Source organism: Nelumbo lutea, chromosome 5, assembly GCF_056320005.1.
Source record: "Nelumbo lutea isolate HS-2025 chromosome 5, American lotus-T2T, whole genome shotgun sequence".
NCBI classification, from domain to species: Eukaryota; Viridiplantae; Streptophyta; class Magnoliopsida; order Proteales; family Nelumbonaceae; genus Nelumbo; species Nelumbo lutea.
Window position 1 is genome coordinate 34,514,805 of NC_142688.1, and position 24,041 is coordinate 34,538,845.

The 24,041-nt window shown below is 37.7% G+C and overlaps 1 protein-coding gene and 1 pseudogene across 2 annotated transcripts; one reads left to right on the forward strand and one right to left on the reverse strand.

The window, feature by feature from the left end:
* Window positions 1-5,449: 5,449 nt before the first annotated feature.
* Window positions 5,450-11,222, forward strand: LOC148851622 (transcription factor VIP1-like; annotated as a pseudogene). Its single transcript, XR_016098684.1, has 4 exons — window positions 5,450-5,988; window positions 6,371-6,503; window positions 9,779-9,863; window positions 10,561-11,222. The product of XR_016098684.1 is annotated as a transcription factor VIP1-like (transcript).
* Window positions 11,223-12,304: 1,082 nt separating this feature from the next.
* Window positions 12,305-16,256, reverse strand: LOC148851623 (serine decarboxylase-like). Its single transcript, XM_088942548.1, has 6 exons — window positions 15,852-16,256; window positions 15,157-15,621; window positions 14,123-14,354; window positions 13,821-14,014; window positions 13,601-13,737; window positions 12,305-12,998 (listed from the first exon to the last, which is right to left on the reverse strand). The coding sequence occupies exons 2-6, from the start codon at window positions 15,476-15,478 to the stop codon at window positions 12,432-12,434; spliced, it is 1,452 nt and encodes a 483-aa protein (XP_088798674.1). The 5' UTR covers window positions 15,479-15,621; window positions 15,852-16,256; the 3' UTR covers window positions 12,305-12,431.
* Between the last annotated feature and the right edge of the window lie 7,785 nt (window positions 16,257-24,041).

The following is a 24,041-nucleotide window of genomic DNA, read 5'->3' on the forward strand; positions in this document are numbered from 1 at the left end:
TTTTAGTTATTAGGTTTCAAATTATAGTTTTCTGACAATTAACCAATTAATAAGATTTTAATATGAATAGGGATGGCAATGTTCCCTATCCTATTAGGTACTCAACATCGGGTTGGGGATGGAGGTTTCCTTGGCAGGGACAACAATTGATAGCGATACCCAACTGAGGATAGGGACAAAGATGGGGAGTGAATTCCTCTCCCCACACTAACCCCGATTATATATATAATATTATTTATAATATTTTTATATCAGAATATGTTTAAAATATTTTTATATTTTAAAAAATTTCTCTTATTTTAAGTAAATATATTTTATGAATCGAGGATGGAGAGTCGTATTTATCCCCGACGGGGATCGAGGTCAAGGACATGGATTTGTTTCAAAATTGGGATCGAGGAGGGGAAGTATGGTCTCCACCCCATTGCCATAGTTTTATAATTGACATGGGAGATCCTGTCCCTATATCCCAAGCCCATACAAATATTATTATGCTTAGGGTGTGGGCAGGGCTACACAACCTAGAAAATTGTTAATATACTATCAACCCCCATAGCTACTTTAGGTTCAATATTCATAATTTTTGTTTAAAAATAGTTAAAAACCAAAAAATAATGCATGCATGGGTTAGATTTAATTCAGTACAATTACAAATTTCACGTTGTTCTTAGATGTGCAACTTAAGGGGTTGGATCAGGTTGAGGATTAACCAAAGCTTAACCTAAAGTTTTAAACCTTGAGTTTGGACTTGGATTAATTTAATTGACTAAAAAAATTAATATATGGATTAATTTAATTATTGATAAAGTAAAATAAATAAAATAGAATACTAACAGATAAAATGAAAAAACAATTATTTATTAAATAATTAGTAGTAGTTTATTGTTTTTATTAAAAATTATTAATATAATTAATCTAAATTACTAAATTATCTTTTATAGCAAATTACTTAAATTATTAATTTAATTATTAATTTTCATTATTTTACTTTTATTTGATAAATCCCGTACATCGCATGGATCTCCGCTAGTTTTTATTATATAAAATTAATTAACAGCGAAGATTGTTTTGTCGATAAAATATCATAATGATTTACACATCAAAAGCCGGGATGAGCGTAAGAGAATGATAACAAAAAGTTACAAGGAGTTTCAGATAATAACCCAAAATTAAAAATGCGTATTGTTACATTATGTCTCTATAGAAATATGTATCCTTGTTGTTTATTACCCAGTAACCAAGATGTTCACACAGTGGCCCTCCAGGCATCTAATTAGATTCGTGTAACTACATGATTAAGGTTAGTGGACCTAACGTACCCCCTTCCTCCCAAACCAAAAATAAGAAAAAAGGTAAACATAGGGCCATGCTATTATTCTTTGTATTTTCCCAATCTTATCTTTTTCATTTTTGCTGAAGGCAATAGGTCAATAGCTGTTCAAGTATAGGGGCTGTGGAATCAATGATAATGTTTTACATGGAATCTAATTTCTCACTATGGATCGGACTCTGTCCAAATCAAAATTATTTTGGATGGATTGGATGGACTTACAAGACATATTGAATTGGACGAATCTGTACTTAATGGTCCAAAGTATTTATTGGATTGGATTGGACCTGGTCCATCTATAATAAATTTATATCGGATTGGATTGGATTTAGCTAATATCTGGTCCGTTGATAGAAGATAAGAATTTAGGTGTCAATGGATCAGGTTTGTGATGAAACCAATTTAATTTAAATGAATTTGAATGGATTGGATGGTTCTGAGTTAAAATATTCATTGGATTGGATTGGATGTGATCCATTTGTAATGAGCTCATATTGGACTGGATTGGATTGGACCAAACCCATTCCAATTGACAGCCCTACCGCATGGGGCATTATTATTTGTTCACAGCCCACTGAACAGCCATATTATGTTCAGCTAATCTGATGTTTTTTGTGTGTGAGAGAGAGCATTGCAACACATATTGGGAACATCTCCCTTGTCATTCTTGGGGAGATGTTCTTGATGTACGATTGTAATGGTTTGTTGGGACAGTATTAAGAGTATTTGTTGGTAACAGATCTCAACTCCTCATAAATCATCCATTTACACAATGGTGTAAATTTCAGAATAATGGCTTTGGAAAAATCAGTCTTCTGCTTAGCTGAATTTGATGAGATTTTGAATTTTGCTAATTTCTGTTTAACTGAAATTGAAGACTAAAATTTTGGGTTTTGCTGAATTCTTCTTAGTTATTGGAATGGAATCCGGATCCCTTGCAAGCAAAAGTTTTGCATACATACCATCCATTCACATATTAGGAATATCTCCCGTATATATGCTAAATCGATGGAGAGATATTCCCAATGTACAATGGGATTCCCATGCTTGAGTAGTGCATTCAAAATTTTTATTGGCTTTCTAATTCCACGGCAAGATAAACTGTTTAATTTAAACTTTGATTAAATTATATATTTTATATCTTAAATCTTAAGAGTTATCGTTGCAGCTGCATATCGAAAATATTTCCCATATTAAATATTTTCTTTCATGAAAATGTTTCCACTTACCAATGCACACCTGCAAATCATATGAAGTGGATGTGAGATAGGGTTGCAACTCTGGCTGGCCCCAGTTAACAGTTTTCAGTGTTTCGGATTCGGGCTGGCCCATACGGATCCATGTATTTATGCAAAGCCTAATTTGGTAAGAAGCTTTACAGCTCTTAGAGTACTCGTAAGTCGTAGCATATTTGCATAAATCAAAGGGTTAGAGATCATTTATTTTTGGTAAACGGGTAGAGATCATTCGAGTATTTTTCTTCTTCTCCATTCCGTACTCTCTGTCCTGATCTTCAAAATTCTAAATACGAAACATCTTGGCAGGTAATGGGCCCTGTAGCCCAAGACCCAGAAAGTCTTATCACCTGTTAAATCCCAATCCTTTATCTTCTGACAGTGTTGGCCAATCATGATGGTCCAGTACTACATGAAGAATTGTGAACCATTTGAATTCTATTAAAAGGGTTGGGTATAGTCTAGGTCTCCAGGTAGGTCCAGGCCCACTGCTTTATACTCTCTAGGGTTTAGGCCCATTCAACAGGATCCCATAACTTATGGCGCGTTGCATTTTCATATGCAATTTAATCAATTTACTTCAGCAGCATGAGTAAATAGTGAACTTCCAACCATCACCTCACTGTGATACACGTGGCAGCTTATGCGGGTCTAATCAGCCTCTAGCCCCGACAAAGGTTCTGGATCTGCTTCTCATACACACATAGCACTCATGAAGGAGCAAAGTTTAGCTGAACGTTTTAGCTGTTCAGCGGGCCTCATGAAGTTGGTCTGAGGATCCGAATTCATCACTGACGGTCGTGTGGATTTGATTCCGCGCCTTCTTGTTCGTGAGATATCATTGGCGCCCCACATGTACATCTGACGGTCTCCCGTATTTATCATGAGACAATATTGTCAATACACGGATGGGAGGTGCTGTGGAGCGCCGATGGATCATCTCATCTCATTCAATCTCATTCATGAAGGCTCTTAGCTACGGACGGGATCATCGGCTCCTTGTCAATTTTAAATTGACGTTTGATGCTACCCCATACCATGTGAGGCGTCTCTCATTGGTTGGCAAATTTTGCAAACTAGAAAAACTTTTAAAAAAGGCAAAAAAGAAAAAAATATATTATTTCCTTTCTTCAACAGGATGTCTCTCTCTAGTCACTGGTCTCTACTACGTAAAATGTACTCACTACCCAGCATACGTTATGGGAGTGGGGCTCACATCAGTCAATTGATTCTGATTCCATCCAGGCGGATGATCTCTTGCTTATGCGATTACATCGTGAATGTAAGACCCACACAAATACACAGTAGGAGTAGGGGGCCCACCGACTCCCAAATGATTTTTTCTTTGGAAATTTTATTTTAATATTCTAAATAATGTGAAGTTAGTATTCAAACTTTAAAATGTATTATTATACTATTGTAGTATTCAAATTTTGAAAACTATCATTTCGGTCCCTATCGTTAATATTCCGTTAAATTTATTAGTCGTGTGATGACATATGTTGAATTAAATTTTTAATAAGTCCGATATACCCTTTAAGCATGATTGAATGCCATTTTACACTTCTCAAACCGGTTTAACATTTCTCCAAAATATACGGTTGGTTGAAGCTGAACTGTGTAGACCGAGTGTCGCCTCCATCACTGTAGCAAAACCTGCGGACTTCCGATGGCCACGGCAGATAGTATCACCTCCCCTCTGCCACATACGGCGTATTTCTTGAAGATTCTGGTGGACATGAAGGGGATTGAGCTGGTGAAAGACATCGTGAAGGAAAATGTATGCATTCACGTTTTTCCAAACTGAGAGACAGGAAAAAAGAGTTTGTTCTTAAATGTAAATTCATTGTTTAATAAGAAATTAGATACTGTACTTTGACATGTCTGAAATATACAGAGATTGAAAAAGAAAATGGCTACTCTGCCAATTAATCTGGACCAGTAAATCTGCGGTGCTATGTCTCTAGCCGGAGTTGTCAAAGATGGAACCACCAATTTTGTTTTGATGATTGGGCATTCTATGTCTTTGGCCGGGCATTGTGTCTCTACTCGGCTGTAGAAGTCGGCATTAATGGTGCTGCTTCCCTAAGAACTTTGTCTCTGGCATTAGACACGCCATCTTCTGAAATGAAAGTTTGAACAGGGGATTCATGGGCATCGATTTGGGTGAATGCAGACAAGAACTCTTCTTGGGTCATAAGGTTTAGGGCTACATAGCTATGCCCCCTCGTTATAGTAACAAGACTTTGTATTTTTCAAATAAAGTGGATTTATTTTCGGTAACAATTTCCAAGATGAATTCATCGGCGGCAAACGCTGCAACTTTGAACAGGACCTTTGGTGTTTGTTGTTAACAAAGGCTCTCGGTTATAGTTTAAAAAGGGTGCTTTTGGTATTTAAAAAAATCATTTTCTTTCTTCTACCGTTCTATGAACTATTAAGAGTATTTGTATCATTTTATTAATATCAGTTAACAATTCGAGACCAAATTGATAATTTTCAAAAATTTAAATACTGTAATAGCACATTTTAAAGTTTGGGTACTACCTTAATATTACCTCCAAAGTTCAGAATATTAAAGTGAAAATTTCCCTTTTCATTTTCATCTATGGATAGTGTGTAGTATGTAGAAAAAATTAGTGACTATTTAAAAGAATTTAAAATTTGAAATTATTTATTATATTATCAATATTTAGATGATTGATAAAAAGAATTAGATGATATTTTTAACTTTTCAAATATTAATTAATGACTAATTAATAAATTGATTAACGACAGGTATTGAATTGTCATAAAGTTGGGATATTAGTTGAAAGTTCGAACATTAAATTATCGCATTTTAAAGTGTGGAGACCAAAACTATCACTCTAGCCAAACAATAGGTACTTGTCAGGAATTTTCCTTAAAAGAAATTCCACATCGTCTCTTTCTCGATTCATCTCTCTGGAATTCAATGCTGTCGTTGTTAAACAAGTCCAGTAAATCCCCAAAACTCGCGAGCATCCTCCCAACCACCCACATAGACGTCCATAATGGAAACCCAGTTCACTGATAGGGCCGCCGCGAAACCTTTCTCCGGCCTATATTCTGCTGTAGTCGACATCGATCAGATGCCGGAAACTCCCCAGCGCGGGTCCCATCACCGCCGGGCCCAGTCGGAGACTTTCTTCCGGTTCCCCGACGACATCCTGTTCGACCCAGATGTCGATTTCAATCTTGCCGCCATGGATTTGCCTTCGATGGCGGGGAAGGGGAGAAATTTGGCGGGAAAGGGGTTCCAGAGAAGAGGATGCACAGGCACAGCTATTCAATGGATGGATCGTCGTCTTCATTTGAGGTGGAGTCCGTGGAAAGTACGAAGAAGGCGATGGGACCGGATAAGCTGGCCGAGCTGTCTTTGATTGATCCAAAAAGAGCTAAAAGGTTTGATATTTTATTTTTTGACATTGACCTTGCTCTAGTTTTGTTTAAGTTTAGGCCGTTTCCTTCTTTTCTGCCTCAGATTTGGGTTCTGATTTCTTTGTCTGCTTGTATAGTTATAATGATTTTCCAGGTAGTTCGTCTTTTCCTTATTTTAGGTTTAGCTTACTTAATCTGAATATTTGGATTTGGACTGCGAAGGAATTCTGTGGAAGTTTTGCAATTGGCCTTTATGTGCTCCTAATTTAGTTGGGTTAGAGATTGAGTTCTAGCATGCAAGGGAGAACTGTGGGTCTTCTGTTTTTGTTGTTACGCTATTGATGCAACCCTAGTGAGAATTCTAATTTGATTTGTTTTGTTTTCTTCCTGTTGTACCACGTTATAGGATTCTTGCAAACAGGCAATCTGCAGCACGGTCAAAAGAAAGGAAGATACGTTACACCAACGAGCTAGAGAGGAAGGTGCAAACACTTCAAACAGAAGCTACCACACTTTCGGCGCAAGTTACAATGCTACAGGTATGAAGTATTCAGCAGACATGCGTTTTTATCTTCTATAGCTGGTACCTGGAGAATTATTCTAACTTGGTCCTGAAAGACAGAAGAATTATTGTTTCAAGTTGAATTGGAGAGTTATTTCTCATAATGTTAACAATGTTGTCCTTTATATCAATGCTGATAAAAAAATGTTGTCCTTTATATCAAGATTGTAAGTCCTCATTTCAAATGGATGGGGTAAAAAAGGAATCGATAGATTTAGTTTTCTCTTATTTATGAACGAGGATCTGCCTGGCCTTGAGAGGGGAGTAGTCTTTTAGACTGTTCTTCCACCGAAGCAGTTCTCAGAGCTTGATTTACACTAGTTCAAATTGGATCCACGTATTCAACCTCTACTTGTTTGATTTTGAGTGCAAGGCCTTTTATGCTCATTTCTTTTCTTTATCCACCAAATTAATGTAATTGTTGTTTCAGAAGGGAATGTGCCATACACTGTAGTATACAAGTCTAACAGAAATGATGTAACATGGTCTTCTATAAGATCAATTGTCTGATTGAGTATGGTTGATTCATTTGGTTCTCTCTTCAGAAATTGCCCATGGATACAATTGAAACACCTTTGGTCCTGCTTATTCATTTCACTTATATTGTCAGATTTTCTTCTCAAGGTTCGCCCTAGTGTCCATTAATCGCCACCTTTCACTTAAGCTCCTATCTGAAAACTTTCCTGCACATTTAGTTTTAAATTCTTCAGGATGATGCATTAGCTAATGTTTGTGATATTGATGGTATGCTTTTTTCTTACAAATGTTTTTCCAGTGAATCAATTACCAACTATGGAAAGACAAATGGTTTATTTATCATGAAATTATAGAAAGGTACATCAATCTACTTTTTTTTCCCTAAAAGAGCCCGAACCGGCCCAGCCCGAAATTTTACATGGGTTTGGCTTGGACTTTCAGTCCTCGGGCTGGGCCTAGCCCTTAGGTAGCCTGAACCCAGCCTGAGCCTATATATATATATATTTTGCATACATATATACATAAATATATGTATACATATTCTCATAAATACATATATGTGTAATTTTAGAGTGGGTTCATTGACCAACCCGAGCCTGGCCCTGGCCGGAGCCCAACCTGAGTGCATCAAATTACAGTGCGGGGCTGGGCTCGGGTTGGGAAAATTGGGCTTGACCTCAGACTCGGGCCTTAAGCCCAAATTTTAGGGCCAGGTCCGGGTTGACCAGAAACGCAGCCCAACCCGCCCGACTTGCACCCATACATTTGATTATGCTTTCACATTTAAATAAAATTCCAAAATTTCAGAATGAAATGTAATTTTCTTAAGGGGGAGTTTTCACTAATGAGAATACTGGATAAAAAACAAAGTGTTATTTCAACCATGATTTTTAGAAATAAACAGAAATTTTTAATGTATGATAACCTCTTGGAACCTTTTAAATTTTTTCGTGAACTAAATTAGCATGACAGATCAAAATCATGATTTTAAGTTGTCACCCCTAGTTTTGGTAAAGAAGGCCAGCAAAATGGGTTGTGGCACCTTGGCTGCAGACTCCTAATAGAAGGCATCTGTGTTTTCAGGTCATGCATTAAACACTTGCATACTGCCCCAACATCTGACCAAGGAAAAGGAAAGAAATCAGGATAAAAAATCTCAATTTTATTCCTCTTGCACTATTTCAATATTGTATTAATTATGTAGCAATAATTCAAAGTAGACCCATGCAATAATAACTTCTACTCATCTCTCATCTTGCCCTATTCATGGTGAATTAAGTTAGGATGGTACTAAATTCACTAGGATCAGGTGCCTCTAAGTTGTACCAAATCTCACTCCTTGCCATCTTTATGTCAAAATGATCTAAAAAGTACTTAAGTATCATTCAAAACCTCCTCACCAACCTGAACGCATAATATGTTCTAAAACTATAAAGTTCATGAAAAATATCTAAAATGCAAACATTTATGTATCAGAAGAAATACAATTAACCATAGGATCATGACATGGTGCATAGATTCCTGCATATTTAATGTTCTTCAAAGGTTCCATTTTAAATGGGTAGGTTGTTCGAATATCAAATTGACTGGAAGCTTGCAAATGCCTTGTTGAATGTCTGTTGTTATTCATTTATGGTTGTTGACAACACCACTACTACTGTCTTTGTAACTTTTGGATGTTGGAGCCCTGGTGTTTTTCTCCAGCCATACTGAAGACCAAGGGAAATTTCATTTAACTTGACATATTCTTATGTTAAAGGTTAGATGTTGATATTGTTTTGGAGTGGGCGACAAAAACAATTGGGGGTTTTAAGAGAAATTTTGTGAACAAGTTTCTTAGCTACACCTCAATCATTAACTGAGGGGATATCAATTATTAACTAGAGCTCTCATATAGAGGAAAATGGTCATTAACTGCATAAACTTTGTCCATGACATTGTTCTAGAGGGTGGTTGCTTGACATAATTTTTTACAACACATTGTGATTGCTAACTAGATGTTAAAGCAATTTTTAACATTGAGAAACTGAGAATGTAACTAAACTGCAAGGCTTTCCTAGAGCCTAAGGTGCAGTCTGAGATGTGAACCTGAATGAGGTGAGGCTACACTTCTGAAAAGAAAAAAGAAAACTTAATATACAATAATATATAAACCTAATACATACAACGCTACAAATTAGGAGCTTTTGTTCTTTTCCCTAAGGTCTATTATTAGAATTTCTTTACCCTATGGTTTTCTATTATGATACTAAGTCTTACCAAGGTTCAAAGTATTGATGAGATACGCTCCGTATCAGGCATATCAATATCATATCATATCTTTGAGGTACCAGAATGCTAAATACACAAAATTAGGACATTTGGCCACTTTTAAGGGTTAATGCCCTTTGTATGGATGTCCTGATTCAACTCTTATATTCTAAATAATTTTTAATCTATGTTTAATGGCCATTTGAAATGCCTGATGCACAAAACCTTGGGTCTTATTGAATATGCCACATCAAACACTCTTTCTTGTCTGTTCATTTCATAGTTTACTCGCTTTCTTCTAGAGGTGTTTTCTCCTGAGCTTAACTACATGATGTTTTAATACCAAAAAAAAAAAAAGACATGATACTTTATTTTAATGAAGACACTTTAATACTTTATTCTCCTGGAAATACCACTACTGTTGAGGGTAAATGTTGCTTCATAATTCAACCTTGAAGTTGTGGAAATTCTCTCAGCTTTCCAAAGGGAGATGGAACCAAGTCATAATTTCCTTCCTGTATGCAGAGAGACACCAATGGTTTGACTACTGAGAACAAGGAACTCAAATTGCGGTTGCAGGCCATGGAGCAGCAAGCACAACTTCGTGATGGTATGTGTGGTATAGGAAGGCGTTTCTATTATGTATCATTTGCAGAAAATTTCATTTGCATAGATGACTTTACCAGTTTTTATTTTTCTCTGCCCCTATACGGTGTTTGGTACTGTGGTGTTAGTCTTGGTGTTTGTACTTGATTTTTTGCATTGGATTTCAGGAGTGAGATGTTTTGGCACATAATACAGAGTTTATCTTCACTCATTTCCTGAGTACTCCACTTGTGAACACATAAGCTGTTCTCACGTCAACTTGAAAAAAAAAATTCCTAACTTTAATACCATTCTAGTTACGTGTTCATCAGTAAGGTGCTCAGGACACTTGTGTCCTTAATGGAATGAGTGAAATTTTTTCTCATAATACAATGCATAATAATTTATTGCAGTACTAGATGCCACATAACACACCCGATGTGGAAATTCTCCTCGGTTGAGGGACACATCTTTTTGAAGCTGCCCCCAACACCCCCATGCACATAACTCTGCAAAGAGTAGTACAGACATTTGTACTTGATTCTGCCCAATCCAACAGGATTCTTTGGAAGGTAAAAGTAAAAACGCCTACATGGTGCCTAACTGGAATTTTAACAGGAATGCAACATAAAGCAACACCACAGATCCAAACACCCCCTATTTTGTGGGTTATTTACAAACAAGCGAAAGGTTGAACACAGACATCTTTATTACTTCAACAGCTTTAAATGAAGCCTTGAGGGAAGAAGTACAGAGGCTTAGGATAGCTACTGGCCAAGTCCCGGCTGTCAATGGCAACACTTTCAGCAGGGGACTGCCTCCGCCTTATTTCTCCCAGTCCCAGTCTTTGAGTCATTTTGGCAGCCATCAGACTCCTCAGCAACAGCAACCACAGCCGCAGCCGCAGCAGCAGCTCCACACATCTCAGCCACTTGCCAATGGCCACACCCTGGGGGGGCAGCCACAAGATCCTCAACATGTTTCCATGGACTTCCATCGAGGGGTTTGATATCCATCCAAGTGCTTAAAATTTGTTGGCAGAGGCTCGTTTTCATGATGAATTGGGATTTGACAACTCGAAGGTAAATTGTTCCAATCGTGTTCTTGTATATACATGTAATATGTATTATGCATATTTGCTGCTTGTAAGGTTGTAAAGAGTGCTTATTCAGCAAAAGGGAAAAAGAAGAGTACTCAGATCAATTTCTCGTATGTCATGTGTATGCATCCGTAGGATAGGAACCATGTTGTAGAGCAATTAGGTTCTGATGAACTATCTAATCAATGGATAATTGTAGTTTGACTTCGAACAGAGATATTCGTGACATAATTAGACTCTATTGTTAGAATATGATTATAAATAAAGTGTTGGTTATTTGCTGTTTCCTTGAGAGTTGAAGGTTCTATTCTTCATAATTGTAATGAAGTTCACCCTAGGATCCTGTCTTGCACTGTTGCTAGGCGACAATTTCTTTGTGATGCTTTTTGCTCCTACATTGAGCTAGATTAAAGATATGCTGGCAAGTTTGGCAACTAGCATACACAAGGCAGAAGTTATAGAAAGACTAACAAACGAGCAATTACAGTACCCCCTAAGCGACCAACTGAATCTTGAGATACTGACTACTAAGTGCCTGTTTGGGAGGGCTTTCATAAAACGATAAGGTAGGCCCCACAAAGAAAGCTGTGAAGCTATGTTTGGCGAAAAAACAAAAAAAAAAAAATCCTGGAAAGCCCAAAAATGCTTGCATTGATATGAGAAATCAACTTTTTAGTAAAGCTAATTTTGGTAGTTTCTTCCAAGAGGATCAGTCAATGCCACTCAATCAATTTTGAAACCCTCCCAAGCAGGCCCTGATTTTGTTTGCTCTGTTCTGTTCTGGTTAAGATAATCCATGAAGCTGCTCGGGAAGCGATAATACAGTTAATATTCCCTTGGTTTTCAATAAGGGCTGCTCTGGACTTTGAAGTTGGTGGTCCGAATTTGCATAACATAGACTAGCATTTCCTGCTCAGACCAGAAATTGGGAAGGGCCGGGCTATCAATGGGAATGTGGTGTCTAACTTTCTAATTTCTATACGCCATGTCTTAGAATGTGCCCCGAAATGGATGAGATTGGTTAGACGTGGCATGCGTGCCCCAGCCACTTCTGACCCGTAAGTCGTAACGTAGACCTACCTGTTAATTCTGCAAACTTTTTCACGTGCAAAGGATGAGATTGGTTGTTAGGCGCAGCATGTGTGCCCAGGCCAGTAGGCGGCCACTTCTCAATATTAGTGAGAGATCTCAATTCTCATACATGGGTCCCATTATGTAGCAAGTCCTGCCCCCACCATGTGTGTGTGTGTGTCATAGATCCCCTGGCTTGGACGGCTTTTCTGCATTTCCAGCTTCCTTACTTTGTGTAATTGTTACTTGGTTTCTTTTTCTTTTTTGTAAACCTTTGACATTCTAACAACTGCAAATAGATGATTCCATCCAGCCAAAAATCGTCTGGATGCCCAGGAACAAGAATTCAGTTGCAGCTGAATAAAATGTTTAGCTACAGAAACGTAACACTAGAATGCGAATAACATTTGCAGGACTAACGAATCACCTGTGCATGACACAAGCACAATTTTCCTTCCCTACGTCTTCTGCAATACAAGGAGGTTGAGCCTTTCCATCTTGGAACCAGGTTGAGCGTTTCCTAATTAATTCATTTAAGAAGTCATCAAGCTTCTCAATGGTGATGTTTGGCATCACCACAACATGAGCAATGCTACCCTGACAAGCAAGCTGCCAGCGGCGAACAAATTCCTCGTCTTGTGGCCACTCAAAGACAACTGTGCTACTGAGCTCGTTAAGCATGGCACCAATCCCTGCAGATCGAAGGCGGTCTTTCAAGTAGTGGGCATTTCTTAGGCACTTCTGGACTTCTTTCTGGAAACCTCTGTATCCTTTACGGTTCAATGTGTACCAGAGGAGGATTGGAGCATGACCATTACGGCTACCCATAATGGTGGCATCTCGGGATGCAAGGTATTCAACATTCCTTGAGAGGGCGTTTATGTGCTCCAGTCTGGTTATTTGAACACCACACGGCATTGGGCATCCCACGAACTTGTGTCCAGAAACGCTAACACTCCCAATGGGCTTCTTAAACGTGACTTTTGGAGCCTGTTTGTCGCAGAAAATAGAAAATGCAAGAAAAGAAACGGGATAAAACATGAGTCGGTGAGTTGCATATATGATGAAAAGAAGGGATAAAACAACTAAAGAGGGGGAGATGGGATAGGATGAAACCAAGGGTCAAAATATTGATATGCCCAATACCCTAAAGTGGGTATCAATGTGTATCGATATGATTAATACCCATTTTTTTTATTTTATAAGCATTAGAAGGATGCTTATAAACACCCCAACTATTAAAACCCCTAATATTTTATTGTATTGTTGTATCTATTTGTTCTGGGGTCCACCAATATTGATACAATACACCCCATACTAATATTTTGATCCTTGGATGAAACCACAAATATGTTATTAGTTAAAATCACTCCACGCAAGGGACCCTCAGGCGTGCTTTTGGATGATGAGGATAAGAATTTTATGAAATACTGAACACAATAAGAGCAAGCCAAATTGGCACTGGTGGATCAAGAAACCCATAAAAGTGGCTCATGATTCATGCTTTCCATTGCCATTTATGTAAACGAGAAACTCTCAGCTCGACACAATACAATGGAAGTAGAACCATGAAAAAGAGAATGTGGGCTTACGCGTTTAACAAAAAGTATCATCAACCCAAACAATGCCCCATCACAGTGGATGTAGAACCGGTCATGTGTAAATCCAGTGTCTTCAAGGGTTTTTATAACCAGATCAAGATCATCGACAGCTCCTTTGACCGTTGTTCCTGTAAGTTTTGGGAAGAATCAAAAGATTCATTCATGTATCACACAGTGATACTGAAGGGAAGTGGGATAGAGCAAGACATACCTATGTTAACATTGACAATAGATGGCTTGTCTTTGTTGGGAAGGAGTTTAGCTTTGAAATCAGTGCAATCAATCTCACCAGAGGCCAGAGTCTCAACCTTAATGCATTCCATTCTGTACATTCGTGCTGCTTTAAAGACTGAATAATGCGACTCTCGTGATGCGTATAAAATGCCATCTGGGAATACTTCTCTCCTGTACAGTTAAACCATGTTTCTTTCAGCTTCTCAAAGTATAAATTACCACTATCTTGATCATTTCATAAAGATATTCATCAATCAATATAATCTTTGAACTACTAACCCGACCAGGATACCGTGAAGATTGCCTTCTGTACCACAATTTGTAATGTATCCCCAGTATTCATTCTTCTCTAATTCCCAGAGACGAGCAAACCAATCTAAAACACCAACCTCGAACTGTCTGGAATGGACTCCATAGTTGCTTTCAATAAAGGGATCGCCGAGATTGTTGATGGAAAAATGTTGCAACTGAGCCAGAGCACCGTAGTCAAAGTCCAGGTTATAAGGATAACCTGCAAAGAATATAATATCTACATCATTTATCAATAAAAAAAAAAAAGGAACTTGATGGTTAAAAATGTCTCCAAGTTCTTTTTCTCTTGCTTTTTACTTGTTTTCCAAATAATTTGATTCTTGTACAGGTATATCTCCCATATCTCACATCTCAGATATCACCCACTAGATAATAATCTACCTTATCCCACATACACTGGTCCAGCAGCATGAATCTGCCCTTCCATTCCATTATCAATAACACCTCATTTCCAAGTATGAAATTAGACTGATCATATCTAAAGAGAAATGATGTAACACGTAAAAAAAATAGGTTTTACACATTTAATAAACTTACAGATTAAAGATATGAAATACATCTTACACACAGAGACGATGTAAACCCCTACAGAGAAAATTGAAAAGAACTGTGGAAAAACTTTCAAGGATGTGATGATGGAAAGTAGTTCTAAAACATTCTCGAACAAACAGGTTAAGATTTTGTCTTCAAATAAAAGGGAACTAAACTCAATCATAGATACCACTTTTAGGTAACCGCAATAATAAATGTAACACAAAATTAACAAGAATAAACAGGTTAATGTTTTTACTTTTCCCAATGGTTACTAGAGTTGAAGTTTATTGCTACCGGTGCATTCTTTTAATTGGTAATGATGTGAGAATTCACCATCACTAGTTAATAATAGAATCGAATAGCAACTGCAAGGCTCAAGCAGACAAATATGGAGGAAGAAATTACCAATACAGCAAAAGTACAATGAATTATCTGAAAGAGAAATTAAGGGGAGATGGTTGTCATACCCAAATGGTGCTTCGTCCTTTCAATTAAGGACCTTCGGTACCTTGCCAATACACTGGCCATATAAGCTTCCCTCTCTCCCGTTACCTCATCGTCTGCGTCAGGCTCCGTGACGGCAAGGCACATTGTGTGCACATTCTTTCCCAATACAATCTCTCTGTTCTGCTTATCTTCAGCTTCGTCATCGACGATCCCTCCATTCTCAACCACCTGTGGTGGCAAAGGATCCGAAATCACCGCTATTGGATCAAATTCCTCAGGTAACGGGACAACCTTTCCATTCAATTTATCAGACATCACATCAACTTCGATACTCCCAACCATGACTCCTCCGTCTAAGGAAAAAACCCAGAAATCTTATAGAAGTCTCTAGATCTGCTTCTTCACCGCCTCCTCAAGCTCCCCCAAAGCAATTTTTTTCAAAACGAATGCTTCCAAGAAGAGCTCAAATGCAAAAAGACTACAGTCTGAATCAAAAGCAGCTAAAATCAGTAAATTGTAGTCGTAATTCGTAAACCGTAAACCAAATACAACAAATGATCAAGACAAGGATCTGCTCGTTTCCGAGAAAACAGCAAAGGTCGACTGAGTGAAACGGAAGATCAGGAGGAAGAAATTAAAAGAGGGAGTTTTATTGAGAAATCAAAGTCTGAAAGCAAATGAGAAGGGGAATACTTGAATAAAAAATGGAAACAACCTCCAAAAGCTTGGGCAATGGGCACGCAAAGGCGGTTAATTCGCTCAAACAGAGCTTTCCTCGTCTCTCGTTCCAGTCGGGGAGGAGACGCAGTGCTGAGCGGAGCAAAAGCCCCGCCATAAGTTTCTATTAATAGCTGGCCGTGTGTACTCTCTTACAGCCAGGACAAAACTGTTCAAACTTCAAACGAACGCTCTCTCTCTTCTCTCTCCGCACTCCGCAGCGTTGTTGTTACCGAGAGCCGAGAGGTCCGGAGGTCACTTCTCCGCCCCACAACACCCCACAGCACATATCCGCCGTGTATTGAGAACAATCTCCCGATGATGACATCATCGGAACTCGGAACTGATGTTATGAGAGATTTTCCTAATACAACGTGGGGCGGAGATATGAATTCAGAGGTCCGAGATCGAAACCACTGAGTGGACCACTCTATCATTTGTTTCGGAGAGTTCGATCAATGTATTGGACGGTTAGGATTGTCTGGGTGGCAAATATCTGGAATTTTGGCACGAGGACCACGAAGAATTATATTCTTAGGCGGGTCTCACGAGGTAATTCATAGGAATGGAATAAGTGGTGGGACCAAAGAAATTCATATTCGGATGATCGGATCCGAAGGGTGAGGTGTTCCGTAGCATCGTATCGTTCGGTGAAAATTGTCGGGAGCCGAGCGATTCCGGTGGGGGTTGGGTCCAGGCAAGATTCAAATGGAGATTCCGAATCACGTGGTAGGTACCCTGTGGTGGTCATTACAGTGTACATTTGTAGAAACAATGCATATCTGACTCTGACGTCTCGTGATTGCGTTGGGCAAAGTTTTTAGTGAGATCTGAGCCCTAACTACAAGAATTCTGTTAAGACCTCGATACGAGTGGAGAGAGTGATTTTTTAGCTGTCGGATTGGAATCTATTCCTTTGTACATCATATTTTCAATAGGAAAATGTTCCCACCTAATTACCTACCTACAGTGAAACCGAAAGCGTGAGGGACCACCCATTTTGGTCTTCACGGGAAAACATGTTCAGAGGTGGGCGGGTCGGGGTTTTTTTGTTTGAGTAAACTACAAAAACGTCGCTCTAGGTTTCTGACAATCATAAAAACATCGCCGTATTCAAAAAATCTACCGTTATCTCCCTTTTGTAATTATCTTACATGGAATCACAGAAAACTTGGCCAAATGCATTAGTTTTTCACAGGTATCTATTTTACGACTAGAGTATTTGTAAAAATTGCCCTTTTCATTCCAAATTTGTCTAACACGTTTACCCAATTCCCAAACCCATCCGGTCTCAAATCCCATCCATAATTAACCTATCACACCATTTATAACATTAATACAATTAATTCCATTTAACTATACTTAAAATCGGTATTATATAAAATTGAGATATTAATTCTATTTAAGCATATTTAAAAAAGCAAATTTCTTAAACAATCCCTGTGGCTACTATACCCTTATTTTTTACATAATGTCTTAAACCACCTTCCTTATCCTTAGCTTTCCGTCAAAAACTGTTCACATCTGACACCAGGTGATTAATATATTTTACTAAAATCCCTAAACTACTCTTTTGTGGTCGAAAATGCTCTTTTCAGTTAGACTCATCTAGGACTAGACTATATTTTGTACAAAGCACACTAGTCAATTCAATTCTTGACAATCACCGACATCAACACCTCAGGAAAGCGGACCTTAGTTGTTTGTGATCATCGACACCAACGTCGGTCTTCATTTGCAAAGAACGATCACCTAATACGAGTATTACTATGGTTATCTTACAAAAAACACGAAGGAAGAAGGAGGTCAGAGAGCTCCATCAACATAAACGTGGAGGAGGAAGGACCGACTGTTAAGTGTGGTTGTTAGTGTCAATGTCGAAGAGCTCAATCATTTGATCGTTACTGCATTTATCTCACAACAAATGTGAAGGAGGAAGGAGGTTGGAGAGCTTGCTTGTTGACGTTGAACAGATGCAGGCATTGACTGACATTTGTTCGACCAAATACCTTAAAACCCACCCAGCCCCCTGTTACCCGCACATCCAAGCCAACCCACCTTGCTGCATCCCTAGCCTGCCCAACTGCCCTATTGTACGCCAAGCCCGCACAATAGGGTGGGTTTTAAGGAATTCCATGATAAATTATTGAAGCGTATAAGGAATTTGTGCATCAAAGATGTGTGAGACGATTTGTTACTGTTGCATGAGTCTTTTAAGGTATAAACACGATGGATGTAATGATCAGACAGTGTTAAGTGTTATTTAATGTGTTTTTGTTTCTCCACATGTTGAGTTAGTTTTTTCTTCTTTGATATTTTATACTAACCAATAAAATGAACTAAGTGAATGAATTACTAAGATGTGGCCCATTCAAGATGTGGCCTACTAAGTGAATGAATAAAGATTAGATGACTTGTTATGCAAGTATGCAACATGTGGGGTTCATTGATGAAAATGGTCATTAGGTTCAATGCTTGATTGGGGTTCATTAAGGAAATGGCATCCAATTCAAGGGTACCTAATTGGGTTCATTGAGGAAATAGGTATCATGTTTAAGGGTGCCTAATTGGGATTAATTGAGGAAATTGGAACCAAGTAGGGGTGTCAATGGACCGGTTTTGGGTTGGGTTCCATCCAAATCAAAATCTATTTGGATGGATTGGACGGACCAATAAGACATATTGAATTTGATGGATTGGATGAACCAATATGACATATTGGATTGGATCTGGTCCATCCATAATGAATTTATATTAGATTGATCCAATATCAGGTCCATTTATAGAAGACAAAAACATAGGTATCAATGGACTAGGTTTGAATTGAAACCAATCTAAATTAACAGGAATTTGAACAGATTAGATAGTCTCTGGACTAGTCTAAAATGGTCCAAAATATTCAATGAATTAGATTGGACCAAATTCATTTGTAATAAACTCACATTGGACTGGACCAGATTGGACCTAATCTAGTCCAATTGACACCCCTAGAATCAAGTATACAGATTAGACAACACATGTTGTTCAAAATCAGAACCCAACCATTCCATAAGGTTAGGACCAATATCATAACTTATTAATCATACAATAACACATGTTGATCATATAATATCTCAGATATATAGATCAAATAATATTTGGCTCTATAGGCTCATTCGATTGAACCATGGGTTCCATAACTAGCACTTGCTCATCATACAATAACTCGGATATCTAGAGCAAATAATATCTGACTTTATAAAGTCTGTGGTGTGTATCATTGTCTATAGTCAAAGTGTTCTATGTATTTCAGTACAATAATCAGTACATAGTGAAAGTGTTTATCATCATCCATATATATCATCCAAACACCAGTTAGTATAATATTCTATACTAACTGGCATTAAAGCATACAAAAAACAAGTTTAAAAAGATTGTGATTATGTGTTCATGAGAGTGTCTAAACTATACAAAAAGATGGCCATGTGTGCCATCACTCAAATAAATCAATGTAATTGTGTCAGGTAAGAAATTTGATTGTCATTAGAGAGATCAATGTCATTCAATAAGGTATTAAGGCTGAGAGTATTTGATTTCTTGGTTACTCTATTCTTTAGCCTAAAAACATTAAGTGGAAAAAATAAAAAAAAATGAAATCCTATTAACACAACATATAATCAAAATGTTGAGTGGGGTTGTGGGTGAATGCAAGGTATCCCCACTTGTTTTTCTAGTGGGGTATGAAGGGATGGAAGATCCATCAGATGGATGGCCAAACCCAGCAAGAAGGTTGGGCAAATTTTAAAAAATTTTTTTACTCCCATCCGAGAATCCTATTCCCAATTTAGAAAATTGTATTTTCAATGTTCATTCTTGTAATCAAATTGGACCAAATCTGAAACCAAAATTAGGGAGAGATATACCTGATATGGAATGCACACAAGAATGCTCCTCCCAACGTAGGTGTTCACGCTCAAAGAGTGTACCAAATCCTCATTCCACTGAAGATGACACAGCTTGGGATGAGGCAGGATTAGCAGATAGTTCTTCACCAAGAATTAGTGATTCTTCAGCAAGAATCGAATGGGATAGTGAATACAGCTTTTAAATTGTTTCTTCTAGCAAGAAACAATATCAAGATCGAATCTTGATCAAATCCAAGAACTGGAGATCGAACAGGGTAGGGCGGCAAGAGTATGAGGAAAAAGAGCTAAAGACAAGATTAGTCTAATTGAGTTGTCTTCTCTCTGTATTGAGTGAGTGTGAATTCAAGGTTCGCCCTGCTCTCTTATTTATAGCCTTAAAGAGACAATTTCCTAATCTCATTAGGAGTTTCCTGATCCAAATCTTTTATTTGGATTTGGACTCTTTAAGTGATAAGGATAATCCCTTATCTTATCTACAGATAAAGATCAACCTTCCTAATTAAATTAAGAGTTTCTTTGATCCAAATCTTTATTTGGATCTAGACTCTTTAAGTGGTAGAGATAATCCCTTATCTTATCTGCTGATCCAAATCCCAGATCCTCCCCTATTTAGTTAATCTAATTAACCTAGTTCGAAATGGGCTTTTAGGTCTATTAAGCTTTCAGGCTCACTTCCTCTTTAATGCTGGTTAGTTTGGCTCTCTTTGTATGGCGTGGGACCCTATCATTGATCTACACATCAGACACATGGGTTCAGCCTAGCCTCTGTTACAAGGTTTGGCCGAATTCACTACTGAATACAGTGAACCCCTGAGTCCATCACTATGGGCTCTTAATGGGCCCAACATTTACACTAAATGGTCATTGGGTCCAGCCATCTTATGAAGGCCCAAGGACTGTTGATAGATGCAAGATTAGCCCATCAGGTATAACCCTCAATGGTTTTACACTTAATTTCTTAGCCCATAATGATCAAACACTGTCCGACAAGAGAGGACCTCTCCCTCGGCTACAAGGTGTAGTGTTGCACTCTCTACTTACATGGATCATTGGAATTAAAATCTTTTGCAAACATTTTGAAACCATAACATACATATGTTTATCTCTACATAAATATATTTTGCAAAAACAAATTTCAACGGTTGAAATCAATTGCCGGCAGTTTAGGTCTCCATCAGAGATAGTGCATCCCCGATCATTCACTTTGTCTGACAAAATGGCTGATCCTATCACTATGATCACCCACTCGGATGAATTCTCAGACTGTCCCAACATATCTAGGTTTTGACCCCCTCTAAGGATCTCAGTGATTAGCATATCAAAGACAGTTCAATCCGACACTTAGTGCAATATCATAATTGAGTCTAGGGGTCAGGTGTAACATTCCAATTTTGCCCATCTATCTCCAAGGTCCAAGGCAATACTGGAATTTTGGTCCGGTTCAAGGTTTCAAGAAAACCCACACTGCATGTACTTCAAATCTCACCCTGGCAGCTGAGACAATCCACCCCAACCAACTTGGTGGTACATCAGTGTCAGCCTTGGAAGGATAAATCTCCACAGATCTATCCAACGGCTGTGAAGATTCTAAACTAACACGAGTCTCAAATGTGTTCAATTCAAGGATATTACACAAAAACACACCATAATAACATAAATCAAATATGTACTTTATTCATTTACAATAAATGTCATAATATACATCATGCTGATTGGAGCTAAGGGCATACACTATCTAACAGGGTAGTGTGTGGATGCTGCAACCTTCCCCTGCCACCCATCCTAGGTTATCTAGACTACAATAAAGGAAAGTAGAGTTAGTCAATTTGATAAAGCTCATATCAACAATTAAACATGAATGGATTAACTTTAATACAAATTAAGCTTGAATGGCAAACCCTATTGGTTGATGGATGACCTAGTATGTTTTGGTGGTTCTATCTCACTTTATCACCCTTACTTGAAATTAGAGCTCTTCCTCTTGTACTACTAGACATGTTATGACCACCAACTGCTCCTGATGGAGACCAAACTTCATATGTTGAATGGATTGGAGTGGCTATAGTTGAGGAACCCAATGCTGTGGAAGTTGCACCCCCTCTTCTCACAAGTAAAATTTTCCTTCTAATTGTTCAATTAGGTTCAAGTTGGGCAGGACCAGGTCTCAACATCAGTAATTTCAAAAGGAATCTTTGTACCTAAATAAATACAATGCCAATGTTAGAATAAGATCATAAGGATTCTTGCTTAGATAGTATTATTACCCCTATAGTTGTATTATTGGCATTGGGGGGAGAGGCACATCAATTCCTTCTATAGTGACCAAATACACCATAAATGGAATATGTGGCTGTCTTACGTTCTAGTGGGGCACGGTATGATGGGCCCACTTTATCCTCTTCTCTCCTTCCACTAATTGGAGGTCGACATGACCTCTTCTCACTGCTTGGGGGTCTAATTGGATGGTGTTCTACATGTGGTCAATATTTCTACCTTAATAGAGCATGGATAAAGTGGTTGTATACCCTCACATAGGTGGCCTTATGAGGTTAGGTATGGGGCAGGAAAAACCCGGCCCCACCCCCACCCTGTACAAGAAATACTTTCACATACTAGCGTGTAGCTGATTGAATGTGAGTAGCAATATGTTTAGATACTTGGGAGTCACACTTGGCTCTGTGTGTGTGTGTGTGTGTGTGTGCGTGTGTGTATAGACATTATTCAATATCCATTAGAATTTATTTTAGGCCAAACTTGGCAAATTCCTTCATTATGTACTCAAATTACAATATGATTGAATGCAAGTCAAAGAAAAGAAAAGAATTTGAGACTAAGGCCATGTTTGGGAAATAAGGCCGAAATGTGTTTATTTAAAAAGTAAGAGCTTATATTTTAAGCCCAAATTTCTAGTTTTTTTTTTAAGTGCTTATACAATAATAAGCACTCATTCAATTCAAAACTATCCCTAGTTGAACTATAAGTACCACTCATAAAACTATTCCTAATTGAACTTTATAAAAGTACTTTCATAAAAGTGCTTTTGTAAAAGTATTTTCAGAAAAATGCTTTCATAAAATTTGAAAGAAAATGAAGGACAAAATAGTCACAAATGCTTATCTAATTACTTATTGGAGAAAAAACTATCAAACGCCCAATATGAAATAAGTGTTTTTTTTTTAAATAAGCACTTGAAAGAATTGGGTGTCAAATGCAAATAAGTGCTTATTCGAATAAGCACTTGTTTAATGTCTTATTTAATAAGCACTCCCAAACATGGCCTAAATCTAAATTCCTGATAGAAATGAAGCAAATTTTACCATGTGGTTTGCTGCCATGTAACTGATATAAGCGCAACTATATCGGATGAATAGGGGTGTTCATGAAAATTGTTAAAATCCAAGAATCTGAATAAAAAAATTTCAATTGTTCGGTTTTGTTTTTTAGAGATATTTTTTTTGGTTTGGTTTCAGTTAATCTTAAATACTTGCAGTTAATTGAACTGATCGGGTTATATATACTTTCCGATTGTGTATTCTTGGTTTATTAGGAGTTGTGAGCATGGTTTTTAAAACCGATACGGTGATCGAACCGGTCAGGGTTTCGGTTATCGGGTCAAACGGTCCGAGTGTTCAACCGAATGCTCGACCCTTTCCGACAAAAAAAATTCAGAAAAAAATCAAAAAAATAAAAAAGCGGTCAAAACCGTTCGAACGGTTAACCGCCCGGTTCAGCGGTTCGCTGACCAAAATCAATGGTTTTGGGGGAAAATCCAGTTTTTGGGGAAAACAGACCGGTTCCCGATTTTTCTGGTCACACTGTCCGGTCCGGTCCACTTTTGGAAACCATGTTTGTGAATATTGAAGATTAATGTGCTTTTATAATAATTATTATTTGATTGTATTTAGAAAAAATATTATTGTGGATCTTTGTTTTATTGTTTATGAAATGTTAGTTAGCTGTTTTCTTTAATTTAGAGAAATAAGAGAACTTTTTTATTTGCATAAAAATTACATTAAAAAACTAAAAAGCTGATAAACCAAAGTGATTAATCGATTAATTTGATTCGGTTTCTGCTTTAAATAATTTTGTGATTAAGAAGTATGTTCATAGTTTACTTCAATGAGTACGACTTTCACTTGGATGAATACCAATTTTTGTAACGAAAACCCTCCTGATTGATACTATTTTTATGATGTATTGTAAGTTTTTCAAGTATTATATCTTTCTGATTTTCCGGCATCATAGTTGAACCTTTCCCAACTACCTATCAGCCTTGTGGTCCA

Coding starts and splice junctions, on each gene's coding strand:
- LOC148851623 (XM_088942548.1), bottom strand. CDS start 15,478: ATGGTTGGGAGTATCGAAGTTGATGTGATGTCTGATAAATTGAATGGA. Junction 14,355..15,156: donor AAGGACGAAGCACCATTTGG/GTATGACAACCA, acceptor TATTCTTTGCAG/GTTATCCTTATAACCTGGAC. Junction 12,999..13,600: donor TGATACTTTTTGTTAAACGC/GTAAGCCCACAT, acceptor TGCGACAAACAG/GCTCCAAAAGTCACGTTTAA.